Source organism: Giraffa tippelskirchi, chromosome 10, assembly GCF_054371585.1.
Source record: "Giraffa tippelskirchi isolate mGirTip1 chromosome 10, T2T-mGirTip1v1.2.pri, whole genome shotgun sequence".
NCBI classification, from domain to species: Eukaryota; Metazoa; Chordata; class Mammalia; order Artiodactyla; family Giraffidae; genus Giraffa; species Giraffa tippelskirchi.
The window spans coordinates 154404371-154423348 of NC_137284.1; the positions used below are offsets into that span (position 1 = coordinate 154404371).

The 18978-nt window shown below is 45.1% G+C and overlaps 1 protein-coding gene across 12 annotated transcripts in view; it reads left to right on the forward strand.

Moving 5' to 3' along the window:
- Nucleotides 1-18978, forward strand: part of CUL1 (cullin 1) — an 89539-nt gene that overhangs the window by 19455 nt on the left and 51106 nt on the right. For 8 of the 12 annotated variants that reach the window (XR_014067720.1, XM_081537204.1, XM_081537205.1 and 5 more), the window contains one exon: nt 16579-16880. The exons of 1 other annotated variant lie outside the window; for it this stretch is intronic. Coding sequence is in view for 9 of the 11 variants with exons in the window: in XM_081537204.1 (XP_081393330.1) it covers nt 16741-16880 (140 nt within the window). In the remaining 2 variants the exon portion in view is untranslated. Of the gene's footprint in view, nt 1-6249; nt 6308-6680; nt 6721-6872; nt 6936-8491; nt 8574-11159; nt 11259-15376; nt 15556-16578; nt 17003-18978 lie in introns of all 12 variants that reach the window. 3 more of the 12 variants (XM_081537209.1, XM_081537208.1, XM_081537210.1) reach the window with 3 other exon arrangements.

Genomic DNA, 18978 nt, shown 5'->3' on the forward strand with positions numbered 1-18978 from the left:
AGGTCCTCTAGGCCAACTCCCAGATAGATGATTTTATAACTTTGACATATATATATATATATATAAAACTCTTCGCTTTTTTTCAGTCATGAAGGATGTCCAGCAAAGAACAACAGACATCACCCCCTGAGAATTAAACGTTAATGTTTTAAATATTTCCTGTTTGAGGTATAAAAATCTTTATGCCAAACTGTTGTAATTCCACAGTGTTGACTGATGAGCAGAGATGATACCGGCAATAACTGTCGTGGGGTAAGGAGAATATCGGTGATTTCTTGGTGGCAAAGTCAGAGGTGGTCCCAGAACCCTGTGGTCCGCCGCTTATGCTCCTAACTGGGGGAGCGAGCTCGGCTCAGTCAGAGGTTACAAGGATGCTCTGTGCGCGGAGGAGCCATCATTCAGTGTTCCCAGCCTCTCTGGGCAGGCTTCAGGTTGATTTCCAGTCTTCTGCGGTGACTAAACTTGAGTTTACAACTTGTCGTTTGGGGGCCACTTTATCTTGGGGGATAGATGGCTAGAAGTGAGATGGCTGAGTGGACGGGTCAATGTACCGGCGGTGTTTTCGGATACAGCCGATTACCGCCTGCAGAGTGAACACCTCCACCAGCAAACAGTTGGGTCATTTTGACTTTTGTCATGTAGTGTCTGTCGGATTCCGGAATCCAGAGGTGCGTTTTTGGAGATCTGAAAGTCCAAGTCTGAGAGACTCTTACCCTCGGTGTTCCTCGCTGGCGCCGCCCCTTCCGCTTCGCGTGTCTTTAAGTTAATTTCACCGCGCTGAGGTCTCCTTTCACCCCAGCTCCACAGAGCTGTCGGCCGAATGTTTCTAATATCACGTCCCTGCTCCGGAACCTTACAGGACTCTGTTGCCCACTCAGAATAAAGGCCTCGCGTCCTCTTACTACAGACGCCCCCTCCTCTCTCCGAAGCTCTAGCCCGAGCGCCCCCTGAAACTCAGCCTCCTGCCCTTTGCTTTTCTGCCTCCCGCTCTTCTCTGGCAAAAACCCTCCCTGGTCCTCCGTCGCCCTTCAGCTCCCACCTGAGAAGCCTTCAAAGCGCAGACTTCGTAGAGCCGTCTTGGGCATTGGAGTCTGGGGTTCCTTCTTCCAGACCCTCCGGACTCTTATTTCAGTTTTACCTGTATCTTTACTGGGGCAGTAAAACGTCTCTGCCTGGTGACAGCTCTTCTGGTACCTTCAGCTGTCTTTTAAATATTTTACGTTGCCGGAGAACTTGAGCCCCTCTATTGGTGACATATTAGATGGCAGTTCTTAAAGCTTTCTTTTCAGTGGAACACCCAGTAATACGGCTCCTGCATATCCAGAATCTGGTCATTTTGTAAAGATCCATTCCTTGCTGTGAGTGACCTGAATTTGATCCAGAACGATTTGTAGCTAGCATGCTTTAAAGCTGTCCTTTTTTTCCTTAACAGTTTTATTGAGGTATAATTCACATACATGACATTCACTTGTTTTAAATTATAGTTCAATAATATTTAGTAAAATTAGGGTTGCGCAGTCATCACCACAATCCAGTTTTAGAACATTTCCTTTACCCCAAAGGATCCCTTTGGGGTGAGGCCTGTCTCCTGTCATTCTCCACTCCCCCCATTGGCTCCCCCAACTCTCCGCCTCCAACAAGCAAGAGTCCACTTCCTGCCTCTCTTGTTTACCGGTTCTGTACATTTCATGTAATAAATGGGATCATGTAACATGTGTTTTCGTCTGGGACAACAGAGGATGAGATGGTTGGATGGCATCACCGACTCAATGGACATAAGTTTGAGTAAACTCTGGGAGTTGCTAACGGACAGGGAGGCCTGGTGTGCTGCAGTCCATGGGGTCGCAAAGAGTCAGACACGACTGAGCGACTGAACTGACTGACTGACTGACTCACTTAGGCTTATGTGTTTGAGGTTCATCCATGCTGTGGCATGTATCAGTACTGCATTTTTTATTGCCTAAGTGTATTCTTTTGTATGACTATAGGATATCTTGCTTATCCGTTCACCTGTTGGTGGGCATTTGGGTTGTTCCACTTTTTGGCTTTTATACGTAATGTGCTGTGAACATTCGTGTACAGAGGTCTTTGGATGGACATATATCTTCTTTTTTAGTGGGGGGTAGATCCCTAGTAGTGGAATTGATGGGTCATGTTGTAGGTAAAGAATCTACCTGCAATGCAGGAGTCACAGGAGAATGGGGGTTCGCTCCCTGGGTGGGGAAGATCCCCTGGAGCGGAGGGCATGACAACCCACTCCAGTATTCTTGCCTGGAGAATCCCATGGACAGAGGAGCCTGGTGGGCTACAGTCCACGGGGTCACAAAGAATCAGACATGACTGAAGTGACTTAGCACAGTGGTAAATTTATGTTAACTGAACCTAGTCTTTAAATGGCCCAAATGTTTAATTACTAGCTTTGAGTAAAGACATAAACAAGACAGTTTGAGCACTTACGATTCAGGCCTTGGGAACTTGACTCTGAAGTGATTGAGAAAAAGCAGAACCCATTTCCCATCTGTGTGTGTATTTAGATTCTCTTTCTAGCCGTGGATTTAATGGTTTTGAATGACTGAGTGGAGACAAAACTCAGCTAATGTTCCTAGAAAGACATCTATCAGGATATTCATTGAAATTTTTTTATGCTTTTGTCAACTGTAATTGTTTGAGCTTAATTGTAATTAAGCCCTTAGTTCTATATAGAAATGGAATAATACACATTTACATTTTATAAGTAAGTATACAAATTTCAATAATGGAGGTCAGGTAGTAAATGCCTTTCCTGCTGATGTACCTATAGAACCCTAAGTATTGAACGTACAAATTGTTGGTCTACATTTACAAGATATTAACCCTTGTTCTGGTATCTTTAAGAATACTTTGATTTAAAGAGTGAAACATTTGAATAATTCATATTCAAATACTAATAAATAAATATACAAATAAATAGGGATGTAAATATGAGTAAATATCCAGTTCGTGAATTGGCCAGATCTTCCTTGACCTATTGGTTTGCAGTCCTTTGGGCCCGTCTGACATCTTGAAGCTTTCACTTGTGTGTTTGCATGGTTCCTGTTAAGCCATGTTGTAATCTCAAATTAGAGAGTACGTCCTAGCAGCACACTTCTTAAGGAGGTGGGATAGGAAATCTCTGCCTTCCTAAGAAAGCAGCATGGAGGGATGAGTGTTGGAAAGAACACGGCTTTGGAATCCAAATATTTGGGTATGAATCCTTGCCACTTGTTACCAGAGTGATTTTGGGCAAATTATCGAATATCTCCAAGCCTGAGTGGGGCTTCCCTGGTGGCTCAGTGGTAAAAGAATCCACTGGCGATGCAGGAGACACAGGTTTGATCCCCGAGTCAAGAAGATCCCTTGGAGGAGGGAATGGCAACCTGCTCCAGTATTCTTGAAATCTCATGGCCAGAGGAGCCTGGTGGGCTACAGTCCATGGGGTTGCAAAGAGTCGGACACGACTGAGTGCGCACACGCACACACACACACACACACACACACATGCCTGAGTGTCCTCATTTGTAGGAAACAGTGCTATGCAGAGAATATGGTTATTATAAGGATTTGGTGAGGAAAAAGTATTACAACTGCTATTGGCACAGGGTCTAGCAGTGAGGTCTACACAGAATACTGGGTCCTTTCTTTATACCGCGAGTAAACTGACATACAACAAGCAGTTCCACCTCATGGACTCTGTCAGATCATGGGTGCAGTAGAGAGTAGATGGTCGTCGTGGAATTACTCATTTAATAGAATGAGAGGCTGCTTGTGTTTTAGAAATCAATCTGGGCACCACGGTGGGGGGTGGATTGGAGCAGGTGAGACCAGGGAAGAGACTGATGTTAGTGACCCAGGTGAGAGATAATAATGACCGCCAGACTCTTAAGGAGTTGTTGGGGATATCATGAGAGGGGGGTGATTCAAGACAGGAGGAGGGAGTTGATGGAACTGACTTTACATCAGGGGTGAGAACAGGAGAAACCAAAGCCGACCTCTTACCAAGATGGGGGATACAGAGGAAGGCTTAGTTGAAACATGGGCCAGTCGAGGCTAAGCAGTGCCCCTTAATTTAAAGTGAGGGTGGAGGGGTTGGGGAGGGAGGGGCAGTATATGTGAATGGAAACGGGTCTGCCATAGGAGGGTGTGCTTTCACCACCTCCAGGGTTTTGAATTGGACAACCAAGCCTTCTGTTCACCAAGGTAAAGAAAGGTGGAGAGGGAGGTGTTCTGTTTCATTCACGTGAGCTTGTGGCCTCTGGAAGGTCTAAGAAAGGAGAGAAGGAGGGAGGGAGAGTTGGGTCAGGAGCAGATTGGCATGGCTGGTGCACAGAGGGTCCACCGCCATGGACCAGGATGGGGGCAGGGGCGGTGCCACCCCACGTGCTGCTGATGGCTCATCTGACTCCTGAATTACCAGAGTGAGAGTGTAGAAGTCAAGTAAAATCCTGCCCAGAACTATGCAAAGTTTACAGCCTAAAGGCTCTGCATTACCTGATCCCAGCTATGCATGTCAAACCCGGGTTTCAGATGTTCAGTTCAGTTGCTCAGTTGTGTCCGACTCTTTGCGACCCCATGGATTGCAGCATGCCAGGCTTCCCTGTCCATCACCAACTCCCAGAGCTTGCTCAAACTCATGTCCATCACATCGGTAATGCCATCCATCTCATCCTCAGTCATCCCCTTCTCCTCCTGCCTTCAGTCTTTCCCAGCATCAGGGTCTTTTCCAATGAGTTCTTCACATCAGGTGGCCAAAGTATTGGAGTTTCAGCTTCAGCATCAGTCCTTCCAATGAACATTCAGGACTGATTTCCTCTAGGATTGACTGCTTGGATAGCCTTGCAGTCCAAGGGACTCTAAAGAGTCCTCTAACACAACAGTTCAGATGTTGCGTTCATTTAAATCATTAATGGACTTTAAGAATTTCTCAGGTGGTGAGTTTACCAGTCTCAGTTCTAAGTGGCACTGAGATTTCTTGATATGCACCAGCCAGATCATGATCAAATGGCACAGTATTTCCAGGGGTGCAAGTGAGAAGGTACTGTGTTTTAGTCCCATCCCCTCCCACATCCGTGTCCTAAACTTGACTACCTCCCTGCCATGCCCCATCCTTTTGCTTCTCTTTCTATTTCTACCACATATGTTGTGTAAAAAGCTGGAACCAAGATTGCCGGAAGAAATATCAATAACCTCACATGTGCAGATAACCCCATCCTTATGGCAGAAAGCAAAGAGGAACTAAAGAGCCTCTTGATGGAGGTGAAAGAGGAGAGTGAAAAAGCTAGCTTAAAAGTCAACATTCAGAAAACTAAGATCATGGCATCTGATCCCATCCATTCATGACAGATTGATGGGGAAAAAATGGACACAGTGACAGACTTCATTTTCTTGGGCTCCAAAGTCACTGCGGACGGTGACTGCAGCCATGGAATTAAAAGACGCTTGCTCCTTGGAAGAAAAGCTATGACCAACCTAGACAAAGTATTAAAAAGCAGAGACATTACTTTGCCAACAAAGGTCCCTGTAGTCAAAGCTATGGTTTTTCCACTAGTCATGTATGGATGTGAGAGTTGGACCATAAAGAAAGCTGAGCGCCAAAGAATTGATGTTTTTGAACTGTGGTGTTGGAGAAGACTTGAGTGTCCCTTGGACTGCAAGGAGATCCAACCAGTCCATCCTAAAGGAAATCAGTCCTGAATAGTCATTGGAAGGACTGATGCTGAAGTCTCCAATACTTTGGCCACCTGATGCAAAGAACTTAGTTGTTGGGTTTGTTTGGTTTTTTTTCTGCAATATTTTTAAGGTAAATCCCAACCATCCTATCATTTCACCCACAAGAGTATTAACCTGGTGAGGCTCATGGGGGTTTGTTTGTTTTTAAGCAGGAGCCAGTAAACCCTGAGGCCGGCACCTTACACAGCTCTGAGCCAACGCTCCGGGCTGTCAGCGAGGCCCGGACCTTCTCTCCTGTGTTTGTGTGGTTTTACTCTCAAATATAAAATAGTATCATTTAGTACGTATTCCCCTGTCGCTTTTCCCCTCTGGACTCTTTCTGAAATTCATCGTGTTGGAAGAAGTGGCCAAAGTTGACAAGGTTGTGTGCGTTGTGCTGTGTGACCGTCTGACAGCTTGTTTGTGACTTCCCTTTTTGGTGAACTTTCATGTATTTCCTGGTGTGCACAGGCAAACGTTCTTCTTGGTGTAAATCATTGTTCTGCCATCTGTTTCATTTCTTAGGTGCCATACTGCAGGTAGAAGCCAGGGACTCTGCATACTTTTAACCAATTGTTAGAAAGTAAGTAATTACTGAGTAATACTCAGGATCATTTCAAATTTTAATCAGATTTAAAATGTTATTAAACTAGAAAAGCCAAATTTAGCCTTGTTTTTTCTTTAACAGGGAATTTTAACTGTATTTTCATTAATTCTAATAATGACTATTTTTAAAAGTTACTGTAACAGCTTAAATCCATGCTTTGTTTTGATCTTTTTTACATTTTTCAAAAGCAGTCACCTAACCCTATGACACAGTTCTTTCTGAAAAACCCTGTGTCATGTATTCCTGTTACCATTCTGATCTGAAGTATTTCACTTTGTTTATTCAACACTGTTCTACATTGGCTTGTGCAAAAAAGCATCTGCTAAATGTGTTTGGTCTTCATTTACAGGAACAGGCAACTACCAGGATCACCTTAATAGACAAAAGTGGTATCTGGATTTTTTTTTTTTTAATATTTGAGGTGAAACTGAACAGGGGACACAATTCTTTTATTACTTTAAAATCTGTGGGCTCCTCCCCTAGAGTAGAAATGTAGGTTCATTAAGGTCTGAATTTATGTTCCTGTCTCTTCTGTATCTAGGGCTGGTCGGACAGGGGGAGTAAGGTATTCGGAGAAGTCAGGCAGCCCAGCTGGTGAGACGCGGTGAGGAAACGCGTGGCCTTCCCAGTTCAGGGGCCCGGCCGCCCGGGTAAAGCGGAAACCACCCCTGAAAGCAGGGACGAACCCCGGTCCCTCCGTCGCTGACGCCCGCTCCCGCCCACAGCCGCGCCGCCTTCCCTCCGCTCCCGGCCTTCCCTCCTCTGCCCGCCTCAGTTCTTCGTGGAACCTTCTGGAATCCTGTTCCCGGAAACTCCTCGGACGCCTCTCCAGCCTCGGGCCCCCTTGCTCCTCAGAGGCTGCGGCCCCGAAAGCCGCGGTGCGGCCGTTGAGGGACCCCGACGTCCCTCCCCGGGCTCCCCCGGCCCCCCGGTGCTGCCGCCCGCCCGGTCCGCGGCGGCGCCTCCCTCTCCGCGCCCAGCGCCCGTTCCTGGTGACGCAGCCTCTGCGAGGCCGGGCCTCCGGTGCCGCCGCCTCTCTCTGCGCCCAGCCCTTCCCGGCCTGAGCACCCAGCCGCCGCCCTCCCAGGGGGGACCCGTGGGCTTTTCCCTGCCCTGGCGCCCAGTGCAGCCTCTTCACGCCTTCGGGGCCAGACGCCTAGAGAGAGTCTGCGTTTCGAGTTTTGATTGGAGCGTAGTTGCTCTGCAGTGCTGAGTCTCTGCCGCGTGGCCCAGGGCTTCAGTTATACGGATACATACATCCCCTCTTCTGGGATTTCCTTCCCACTCAGGTCACCACAGAGCACTGAGAAGAGCTCCCTGTGCCTTTCAGCAGGTTCTCATCAGCTGTCTGTTTTCTGCATAGCTGTGTATATTTGTCAGTCCCGATCCCCCAGGCTATCGCACTCCCCCTTTCCCATCTCAGTCGCTCTAAGTATTGTCTAGATCTGTGTCTCTCTCTCTGCTATGCAAGTAAGTTCATCTGTACTATTTTTTTCTGTATTCCACATATAAGCAATATTATATTTGTTTTTCTAACTCTCTCTGTATGGCAGTCTCTAGGTTTATCCACATCTCTGCAAATGGCACTGTTTCACTCCTTTTTATGGCTGAGTAATATTCCATTGTGTATGTGTACCATATCTTCTTTATCCATTCCTCTGTTGACAGACATTTAGGTTGCTTCCATGTCCTGGATAGTGTAAATAGTTCTGCAGTTGGGGTTCACATGTTTTTGAATGTTGGTTGTCTCCAGGTCTGCACCCAGGAATGGAATTGCTGGGTCATACGGTAGTTCTATTTTTGGTTTTTGAAGGAACCTCGGGTACTGTTTTCCATAGTGGCTGTACCAATTTACCTTCCCACCAGCAGTGTAGCAGGGTTCCCTTCTCTCCACATTCTCTCCAGCAATACTGTTTGTAGATTTCTTGATAATGGCCATTCTGACCGGTGTCGGGTCAGTTTTGTTTTGCATTTCTCTAGTAATTAGTGATATATTGAGCATCTTTTCATGTGTTTGTTGACCATCCGTGTGTATTCTTTAGAGAAAGGTCTAATGTCTATTTAGGTCTTCTACTCGTTTTTTTATTGGGTTGTTTGTTTTGTTCATATTGAGCTGCATGAGCTGGAGATGAACCTCACGTCTGTTGCTGTCCCTCCCAGCCCACTCCAGTCTGACTCCTCCTGTCACAGCCACGGTGACGCCTGCCTGGCTCCAGCCCCCCATGTCTTCCATAGAACCAAGGTCAGAAGCTGCATTTCAGATACTGTCATTACGATGAAAATAGTAGCTCACATTTATCACACACTTTGTGGCCACTTTCAACCAGGACCCTCATAGATGTTAAGTGCTTTACCCAAGATCATACAAGAAGTAAATGGCAGCGACTGTGTGAGGCCCAGACAGCCATGCCATGCCCTTTTCTGGTCACCAGCATAGGTCTTGTTTTTGGCTGTAACTTCGCAGGTACAAACGCTGTGGGTTCTCCACCATCTAATCTGTCTCTAAATGTTCCTCAGGCTTCAGGTTGGGCCTCTCTCTGTGATTGACGGTGGTTCCCACTCTCTAGTGCTGGTCAGAGATGAGCCTCCACGGTCTAGCTTCCAAGGACGGGTCACAAGCACCTCAACCTCCTCGGGTCCAAAAGCCGCTCTTTCTGCTCTGTCGTGTTCTGTGCTCATGGACGGTTCCATGGTCCATGTATCATGTAGGTACATGTGAGTGTTTATCATATACACTCACATCACCAGAGAAGAATCCATAGGAGGCTGCCTGTTACAGCAGTACAACTGTTAAAAAGTCAGCACCTGGAAGCTCTTGAGTTGGATGCTAGTGTGATGAACAGTGGAAAAGTTTCCCCTTCCAAACCAGTGAGGCGTATTTCGTTAAGGAGTGAGGTATATCATTATTAAGTGAAAAAAGTTGTAGAACAATGTGTGGTTGATCCCAAGAAAGTTAGGTCTCTGTAGGGATCAGCACAGATTCTCCTTTTTTTTTCTTTTTTTTTTTAAATGTTGTGTTGTTTCTTGAAACATTAGTGTTTTCTTGAAAATCCAGGCCTGAGATATGTTCAGGGAAAAATACACTTTAGCCAATTCAGTTTGAGTGGGAGATGTTTTATACTGTTTTTCTGACAGGAATTCATAAGACACGTTCACTTATTAAGGCCTCTGAACTCTTGTAGCAAGCAAAATACTTAGCTTCAGTAAAGCTAACATTTCCCCAGATTTGCTGGATGATCTGTTTAGTTGATGTTCCAGTTAGTGTCTACAGACATCTGTCATAAGTGCTCTTTTAAGAAAGCCCTTTCCTTACTAATGACACTCTGAGTTACTAATATCAAAGAGGATATAGTTTTTAGGATTCTTGGAGGTCATTTGCTTAGTTCATGCTGGTATTCAGTGAAAGAATCTTACGCACCATTAATCTTGAGAAATAGACTGTTTGATTAGTTCACAGTTTGAAGTGTTAGAACACTTGTTTTAATACTGATTCCAATGGCTTTCATATCTCTTTGGAACAAGTCTCTTTCATGAGGCAAGTCCTTGAATATCCAGCCTCCCTCCTCCTCTTAGACATCTTTATCTTGACTCCTAGGTTCTGCTACCTTAGCTTAGCTGGGAGAGGGGAGGGTGAAGTGAGCAGTGCTGTGACCAGTCCAGGCTCCTGAGCCTGGGGCTGGGGTGGGACGGGATAGCAGGCTCTGCCCACCGATCCCTGCCCTCGGTTGGTTGCATTTTGTGCCTTGGTTTCCTGTGCATCCAAACAGTGAAAGCAACAAATCTGCAGGTTCTCTGTCTGAAAGGCTGAGTGTTCCTCCTGGATATTCATGACCGCAATCGGAAACCCTGTGATGCCAAGGAGCTACTGTAACAGAGTGCTTTCAAAATCCACCCCACTTTCTAAGTATATATTTGGTTTAGTTTTGTTTTTTGTTTTTAGTATCTCCTGGCTTGTTGGACATCCTAAGTTTTATGGCTGTGGGATGTGAATTATTAGGAAAGTATTTTTATCCCTTATCCCAAAACCATTTCAGCCTCTGACTTTTCATGAGGTCCGCCTCAGGTTATTGATAGTTTGTGGAGGCCTGGTTATGAGATGGAGGGCCTGTGGTTTATAAAGTGGTTTTATTCCTGAAAATTCCACACTGACAGATAAGCCAGTCTTTTATGGGCACCTGTGTTATTCTATTTATTATTCCAAACAGTTTACTATAAAACATTGAGGGAAGCATCCAGTCAGTTCAGTTCATTGTTCAGTCGTGTCCAACTCTTTGTGACCCCATGGACTGCAGCACACCAAGCTTCCCTGTCCATCACCAACTCCCGGAGTTTGCTCAAACTCATGTCCATCAAGTCGGTGATGCTATCCAACCATCTCGTCATCTGTCGTCCCCTTCTCCTCCTGCCTTCAGTCTTTCCCAGGATCAGGGTCTTTTCCAATGAGTCAGTTCTTCACATCAGGTGGCCAAAGTATTGGAGTTTCAGCTTCAGCATCAGTCCTTCCAATGAATATTCAGGAGGGATACATAAGCAGATGAAATCCAAACACAGCCCCCCATGCCCACCCCAAGGTGGAAACTCCATCACCAGAGCATCTCCTATCCATTTGGGCCCCAGCCACGTGCCCCTTTAGGGAGGGACTGGACTCCCAGAGGGCCTCCAGCTGTAAGGTCCTCCTTGACCTCCCCACCCGGTGCCCTTGTGGGGACTGAGCCCTCAGGAGCAGAAGCACAGACTGTGCTGCCCTGGGTGCCAGTCCAGGCAGCACTGGACGCCCAGCTGCCGCCCGGGTGGGGGCCGCCTCACGGTTCACCCCCTCTCTGCCCAGGCCCGCGTCCTCTCCTGCCCCTCACAGGTGTCATCCTGAAGAAGCGTTTACCACTCTGTTCAGGCGCTTGCTCCAGGGAGCCCAGCCTATGACTAGCAGGTCAGCTGCTGTCAGCACACAACCTGAGTGTTAAGACATTTCTCTGATGTTCTTAATTGTAATGTTTCCTTTTAGATGTAGTTATAGCTTTCCCTGTTGTAGTATAAGTGTTAAATATATAAATGGGAGACTTTCTGGGGGTATTAAAAATATAAGATAAGGTTAGCCTCTTTCAGCTTCTCAGTTAAGTCAGTAATGGCATGTGGATTTTTGTGAACTGTGTAAATTTTGGATACTCGGTGAGGAAAACTAGAAAACAGGAATGAGTCGTTTGAAAGGGAAAACAATAAAGCACCTAAAAGCAGAAGTAAGATACTTTGCTGAATTTTCACCACATGAGCTGAGATTTGGCTGTGACACCAGATTCCCACGCGTAGAACTAGACAGAAAATGTGTGTAATAAAGTAGACTTGATATTTTAACATGAGAGATTGTGTTTGATCTTGGAATAGCAGTGACTCTGATATAGTAAGACTCATAACTGGAATCAGATGTACAATAGGAGAAAGAAAGAGCACATTCGGGTGCTGATGTTGAACGGGGACAGGGAGGTCATGTGGGGAAACATCGCTGACCATTTTATTCGGTGTACCTTATTAACCTTGCCCCTGGGGTGGAAGTGAGGCGGGATGATAAGTGCCTTGTTATTTTTGTTGAGTCTCAGTCGTGTCCAACTCTTTGTGTCCCCATGGACTGCAGCGCACCAGGCTGCCTTGTCCTTCACTACCTCCCAAAGTTTGCTCAAACTCATGTCTGTTAAGTCGGTGATGCCATCCAACCATCTCATGCTCTGTCACCCCTTTCTCCTCCTACCCTCAATCTTTCCCAATATTCAGGTCTTTTCCAGCGAGTCAGCTCTTCACATCAGGTAGCCAAAGCTTTGGAGCTTTAGCATCAGTCCTTCCAGTGAACGTTCAGGGTTGATTTTCTTTAGGATTGACCGGTTTGATCTCCTTGCAGTCCCGGGGACTCTCAAGAGTCTTCTCCAACCCCACAGTTAAACAGCATCAATTCTTTGGTGCTCAGCTTTCTTTCTGGTCCAACTCTCACATCCATACATGACTAGTGGAAAAACCATAGCTTTGACTACAGGGACCTCTGTTGGCAAAGGAATGTCTCTGCTTTTTAATACTTTGTCTAGGTTGGTCATCGCTTTCCTTCCAAGAACCATCTTTGAATTTCATGGCTGCAGTCACCGTCCACAGTGATTTTGGAGCCCAAGAAAATAAAATCTGTCACTGTTTCCATTGTTTCCCCATCTATTTGCCATGAAGTGATGGGACCAGATGCCATGATCTTAGTTTTTTGAAAGTTGAGTTTTAAGCCAGCTTTTTCACCTTCATCAAGAAACTCTTTAGTTCCTCTTTGCTTTCTACCATAAGGGTGGGGTCAACTGCATATCTGAGGTTATTGATATTTCTCCCAGCAATCTTGATTCCAGCTTGAGCTTCATCCAGCCTGGCATTTCGCATGATGTACTCTGCATATAAGTTAAATAAGCAGGGTGACAGTAGATAGCCTTGACGTACTCCTTTCCTTCCCAATTTTGAACCAGTTTGTTGTTCCATGTCCAGTTCTAACTATTGCTTCTTGACCTGCATACAGGTTTCTCAGGAGGCAGGTAAGGTGGTCTGGTATTCCCATCTCTTTCAGAATTTTCCACAGTTTGTTGTGATCCACACAGTCAAAGGCTTTAGCATAGTTAATGAAGTAGAAGTAGATGTTTTTCTGGAATTCCCTTGCTTTTTCTATGGTCCATTGAAGGTTGGCAATTTGATCACTGGTTCCTCTGCCTTTTCGAAATCCAGCTTGTGCATCTGGCAGTTCTTGATTCACATACTGTTGAAGCCTGCTTTGAAGAATTTTGAGCATTACCTTGCTAGCATGTGAAATGAGTGCAATTGTGTGGTAGTTTGAACATTCTTTGGCATTGCCCTTCTTTGGGATTGAAATGAAAACTGACCTTTTCCAGTCCTGTGGCCACTGCTGAATTTTCCAAATTTGCTGGCCTATTGAATGCAGCACTTTCACAGCATCATCTTTTAGGATTTGAAATAGCTCAGCTGGAATTCCATTACCTCCACTAGCTTTGTTTGTACTAATGCTTCCTAAGGCCCACTTGACTTCACATTCCAGGATGTCTGGCTCTAGGTGAGTGATGACACCGTCGTGGTTATCTGGGTCATTAAGACCATTTTTGTGCAGTTTTTCTGTGTATTTTTTTTTTAATTTTATTTTTTTATTTGGCTGCGCTGGGTTCTAGTGGCATGTGGGATCTTTAGCTGTGGCATGTGCGATCTAGTTCCCTGGCCAGAGATTGAACCCAGACGCCCTGCATTTGGAGCTCAGAGTCTTAGCCACCGGACCACCAGAGGAGTCTACTCTTCTGTGTAGTCTTGCCACCTCTTCTTAATATCGTCTGCTTCTGTCAGGTCCATACCGTTTCTGTCCTCTATTGTGCCCATCTTTGTATGAAATAATCTCTTGGTATCTCTGATTTTCTTGAAGAGATCTCTAGTCTTTCCCATTCTATTGTTTTCCTCTATTTCTTTGCATTGTTCACTTATGAAGGCTTTCTTACCTCTCCTTGCTATTCTTTGGAACTCTGCATTCAGATAGATACATCTTTTCTTTTGTTGTTTGCCTTTCTTTTCTCAGCTGTTTGTAAGGCCTCCTCAGACAACCATTTTGCCTTTTTGCATTTCTTTTTCTTGGGGATGGTCTTGATCACTGCTTCCTATACAGTGTCACAAACCTCTGTCCATAGTTTTTCAGGCACTCTTGTCTATCAGATCTAATCTCTTTAATTTCTTTGTCACTTCTACTGTATAATCATAAGGGATTTGATTTAGGTCATACCTGAATGGTCTAGTGGTTTTCCCTACTTTCTTCAATTTAAGTATGTTTTTTGCAATAAGGAGCTCATGATCTGAGCCACAGTCAGCTCCTGGTCTTGTTTTTGCTTGACTGTATAGAGCTTCTCCATCTTCAGCTGCAAAAAATGTAATCAGTCTGATTTCAGTATTGACCATCTGGTGATGTCCATGTGTAGAGTCCTCTTTTGTGGTGTTGGAAGAGGGTGTTTGCTATGACTGGAGTGTGTGTTCTCTTGGCAAAACTTATCTTGCTAACATGTGACATCTTGTGCACACCAAGACCCAGTGGGAGGAGACATTCAGCTATTTTGGAGAAAGGATGAGGATTTCCAGAAATTGGGCCACCACCCACTTTTTGATCTTTTGTGGTCGTCCTTGGAACCGTCTTGGTGCCCATGGATGTGTCACGTAGCGTGCAATGTGTTAGTAAGTGTGCACCGAGCCTCTAGGTCTAGTGGAGTCAGTCATCCGCCATCTTGGACCTAGTTGCTTCTAACCAGTTTGTGTCGTGTCCTTGGGCTGTGTCATTCTCTTAAAGGTTGTGTGCCCTGCCCCCTTCAGTCTCACTACCAATCCAGAACACCCTGATGCCTCTCAAGTGGGGTGATGGCATATACCACGCAAGGTTGAGAAAAGGCAGATTGAGGTCAGGAAACATTTGCAAAGTGGTTGCTGAGGTGTTAAGTTTCTTAAAACTAAGAGGATTCATTCTTGTGTTAGCCATTTTTATGTTTCACTTTTGGACGTACCTATTTGAATGTATGATGTAAAGTGTTTTTAAGATTAGGAATGGTGTTGTGGTTTCATAAAATATTAAGCCCCACAGCTTAGGTTATAAATATCAGAGTTGATTTAGGCTTCAGAAGTTCAGGTGCAGTCCACTCGCATGGCTGCCACTGTTCTTTAACGTTCCTTAGCCCACAGATAGCTCCGTGCAGCCACTGAGGCGAAGGGTGCACTGAATCCCTTGCAGGCTGTGACACCCATTCTTAGCGTTCCAGGTACCGTGTACCTCCCAGCGTTTATTATTTGGAGCCATTGAAGTAACTCGTGTTTCCTAGTTTTGCACCAGAAATACTTGTTTAAAAACAACGACATTTTGATGTGATATACATAGACAATCCTTGAAGTCTGTCTGTAATGTTTTATTTTGTAAACTACTGACTTAATACAATATTGGATCGCTAATGTTCTTTATCTGTGGATTCATAATCCTGAGGCATTATAAATTGTTTTTTGCAGTCGCTTCATACGCTTGGAGATAATAGCCATTACTACTTGTCAACCCTGATAGTTCAGTTGGTAAAGAATCTGCGTGCAATGCAGGAGACCCCGGTTCACTTCCTGAGTTGGGAAGATCCACTGGAGAAGGGATAGGCTACTCACTCCAGTCTTCTCAGGCTTCCCTGGTGGCTCAGCTGGTAAAGAATCTGCTTACAATGCAGGAGACCTGGGTTCGATCCCTGGGTTGGGGAAGATCTCCTGGAGAAGGGGAAGGCTATCCACTCCAGTATTCTGGCCTAGAGAATTCCATGGACTGTATAGTCCATGGGGTGGCAAAGAGTCAGACATGACTGAGCGACTTTCACTTCACTTCACCCCTTGTCAAGTGTTTACTGTGTTAAGTAGACCTGACCCTATTTTGCAGGCTATGGAGGTGAGGCTTAGAGCAGTGAGCAGTAACTTGCCCATGACCATATATCTGTAGGTGTGGAGCTAAGCTTCAAACCCAGGTCTCCCTAAATTCAGGGTACATTTTATATGTTGATAATTCTTGCCCAGTTCCCTTCTAAGAAAGGAGTGACCGGGGACTCACCGGCAGTCCAGTGGTTTAGCACTCCGTGCTTTCACTGGTGGGGTCCAGATTTCAGTCCCTGGTGCAGGAAGTCAGATCTCGCAAGCTGCCCACCGCCCCTCCCCCCCCGCAAAGGAGTGACCATTCTCCTTCACTTTCAGCCTCACCACCATGTGTATTTTGCCAGATGCTAAGTGAATTTTTTTTTTTTTTAATTCACAGCTAACTAGTGAGATTGAACGTTTGGCTTTTTCTGTTAGCTGTTTGTGTTGCTCCTTCTGGAAATTTCCTTTGCCTTTTTTCCTGTGAGTTTGTCTAACTGTATGTAGGTCAAGTAATGTAGTTTAAGTTTTCATGCCTTTTGAAGACCTGCAAAACAGCATGTTAGTTGTGCTTGTGTATAAGTTTTACCAGCTCTTCTCGGCGCACTCTAGTAAGCATAATGATTTTTAACTAAGCGTCTACTTACGCATATTACACAGACCATGTACTGTGAGTGTGTTGTCACATAGAAAGAGAAATAATCTCTGGATCAGAGTGCAGAGGTGTCTGCCAGGGCCTGCAGACCCAGGGTTGCCATCAGCGTGTGGGCAGCATCCTCTCAGGATGTTGGGAGAGGACTAATCAGTTCCCCTTACTTCTTCTTCAGGTTTGCCTGCGATGAGATTTCATTCTCTCCATTCAAAGGACGTCCTTTCTGAGCCGCTGTGAATAAATTTGGAATGATAACTGTATATTTTCATCTGATGGAGAATTAGCTGAACCTTGACTAAGGATTGCTGCACTGGACGACTTCAGAATATTATTCACCATGTCATCCAACCGGAGTCAGAACCCCCATGGACTGAAGCAGATTGGCCTCGACCAGATCTGGGACGACCTCAGAGCTGGCATTCAGCAAGTGTACACCAGACAGAGCATGGCCAAGTCCAGATACATGGAACTCTACACGTATCCTCCTGTGTGAGCCGAGACGTTTGCTTAGGATTTTGATCCTTTACTGGTCCGACCTGTGACTCGTTAGAAATTTTACATCATATGTTCTCTCTGCAGTTCATCCTATGATAGAATCAGTAAGGTTTGTTTTTAGCCTTCAAAGTTAACTCATTTACTCTTTCTGCATTTATGAACAGAGGTGAAAGTGGCTACTTGGTGGTCTAAAGCAGTGCTGCTCAGCACAGGAGTCCCTTGTGGCTCGTGGCTATTTCCATTTGAAATCATTAGTTGTGGTACCTGTGTTCTAAACGCGCAGTAGGTAATCACTTTGACCAGGGCAGGAAGTTCTGTGGTAGGGCGCTGCTTACTGCTGGGGGCTTTGATTTCTGTATTGTCCGGGGCTGCCCTCGTGTGGTAGGGGCAGGGTGGAAGAGCTTGCATCAGAAGTGGTCTGGTCCACAAAGCCGAAAATAGTTACCATCTGGTCCTTCATGGGATAGGCTTGCGACTCCCACGTAAAGGGTCACCATGTGGAGCAAAAGTTAGATTGTTGTGGTCTCGTTTTACAAATACGGTGTTCAGGTATTTCACTCTGTGGTCCCTGATAGGTGCAAGGGACTGCGGTGTGCTTGGACAGTTCTGTTGTCTGGTGTATGCAGTCGGCCCTCCTGATCTGCGGAGGTGGAACTCCAGCTGGACTGGCCATTTTATTTGAGGGACTTGAGCGCCCACAGCTTCTGGCGTGGGAAGGTGGGGTGGTCCTGGAACCTGACCCCCACAGGTATCAAGAGACCGCTGCGTGTGTGTACACCAAGACGTACTACTTAACTTGTAGAATTTCTCGAGTCCATTCAAATATCAGAAATTGCAGTTGAAGCTAGCTCACCAAAGTGCGGATTGCTACTGATTTGCTCATTTTAGGAGTTTAAAGTTGTTAGTTCAGTGCAGATTTAAGTTTAAAGCTTTATTGTGTATCAGTGATTGTCAAACTTGGTTATGTGATAGGAGGGCCAGGAGGCCCTCAACTATGCTAATATTTTACGATCTTAAAAAAAGTTTAACATTAATTTGAATAGGTATGAAACTATACGTCTGTCTCTAAAATGATAACTTATTGTGGGTATAGACCAATACTCATAAATACAGATATACTTACACTGTAGAATACTTCAAAAAAATAGCCGCTTTATTGAGTTACAATTCACATACCCATAAAATTCACCCTTCTCAAGTGTACAGTGCAGCAGTTTTAGGTGTACTCGCACATTGCAACTGTAACTGGTCTAAATTTAGAGGCTTTTCATCACCCCCCAGAGCAACTAACTCTGCACCCTTACTCGTCACTTCCCATTCTGTCCTCCCCCCAGTTCCTGGCAACTGCTAACCTACTTTCTGTTTCTATGAATTTGCCTATTCTGGACATTTCACATAAATGGAATCACACCGTGTGTGGCCTTTTGTGGCTGGCTTCTTTGACTTAGCATAATGTTTCCAGGCTTCATTCTTGTTGCAGCACGTGTCAGGACATCATTCCTTTTTACAGCTGAATTTGATGCATATTCCATATTTTGTTTATTCATCCATCAGTGATTGATATCTGGCTATTATGAACCATATTGTTATAAATATCGTGTGTGAGTTTTTGTTTTTTGTGCAGACGTGTTAAAAAACACGGTATATGTAGGAGTGAAATCATTGGGTCATGTGAAGTGTCGAACACTTTTGAGGAGGCCGTAATCTTTACAAATGAGAGGATATTGATCCCCTCAAGAAAGTTGTGGCTTGCTAGGTGCGACAGGTTTTGTGGTGGAGGTTTTTGAGGGGTTTTTTTGTTTGTTTTGTTTAATTCTTATAAGTCCTAGAGCTAAAGATGGTGATTCCAGTGATGAAACAAGGCACTTGGTTGGATTTCTGCCTGTGAACAACAGGGAAGCTCTAGAATAGAAACGATGGAAATTTAGTTGCTAGTTTGTCTCCAGGGAACTTATTAGTTTTCATTTTTAACTAGCCCAGATTGGTCCTTGTTCAGTATAATGTTTTGGTCTTAGAACTCTTTCTCTGCTTGCTGCAATTACTAAATTATTTTACTGTATAAATATAGTTTGTTGTTTTG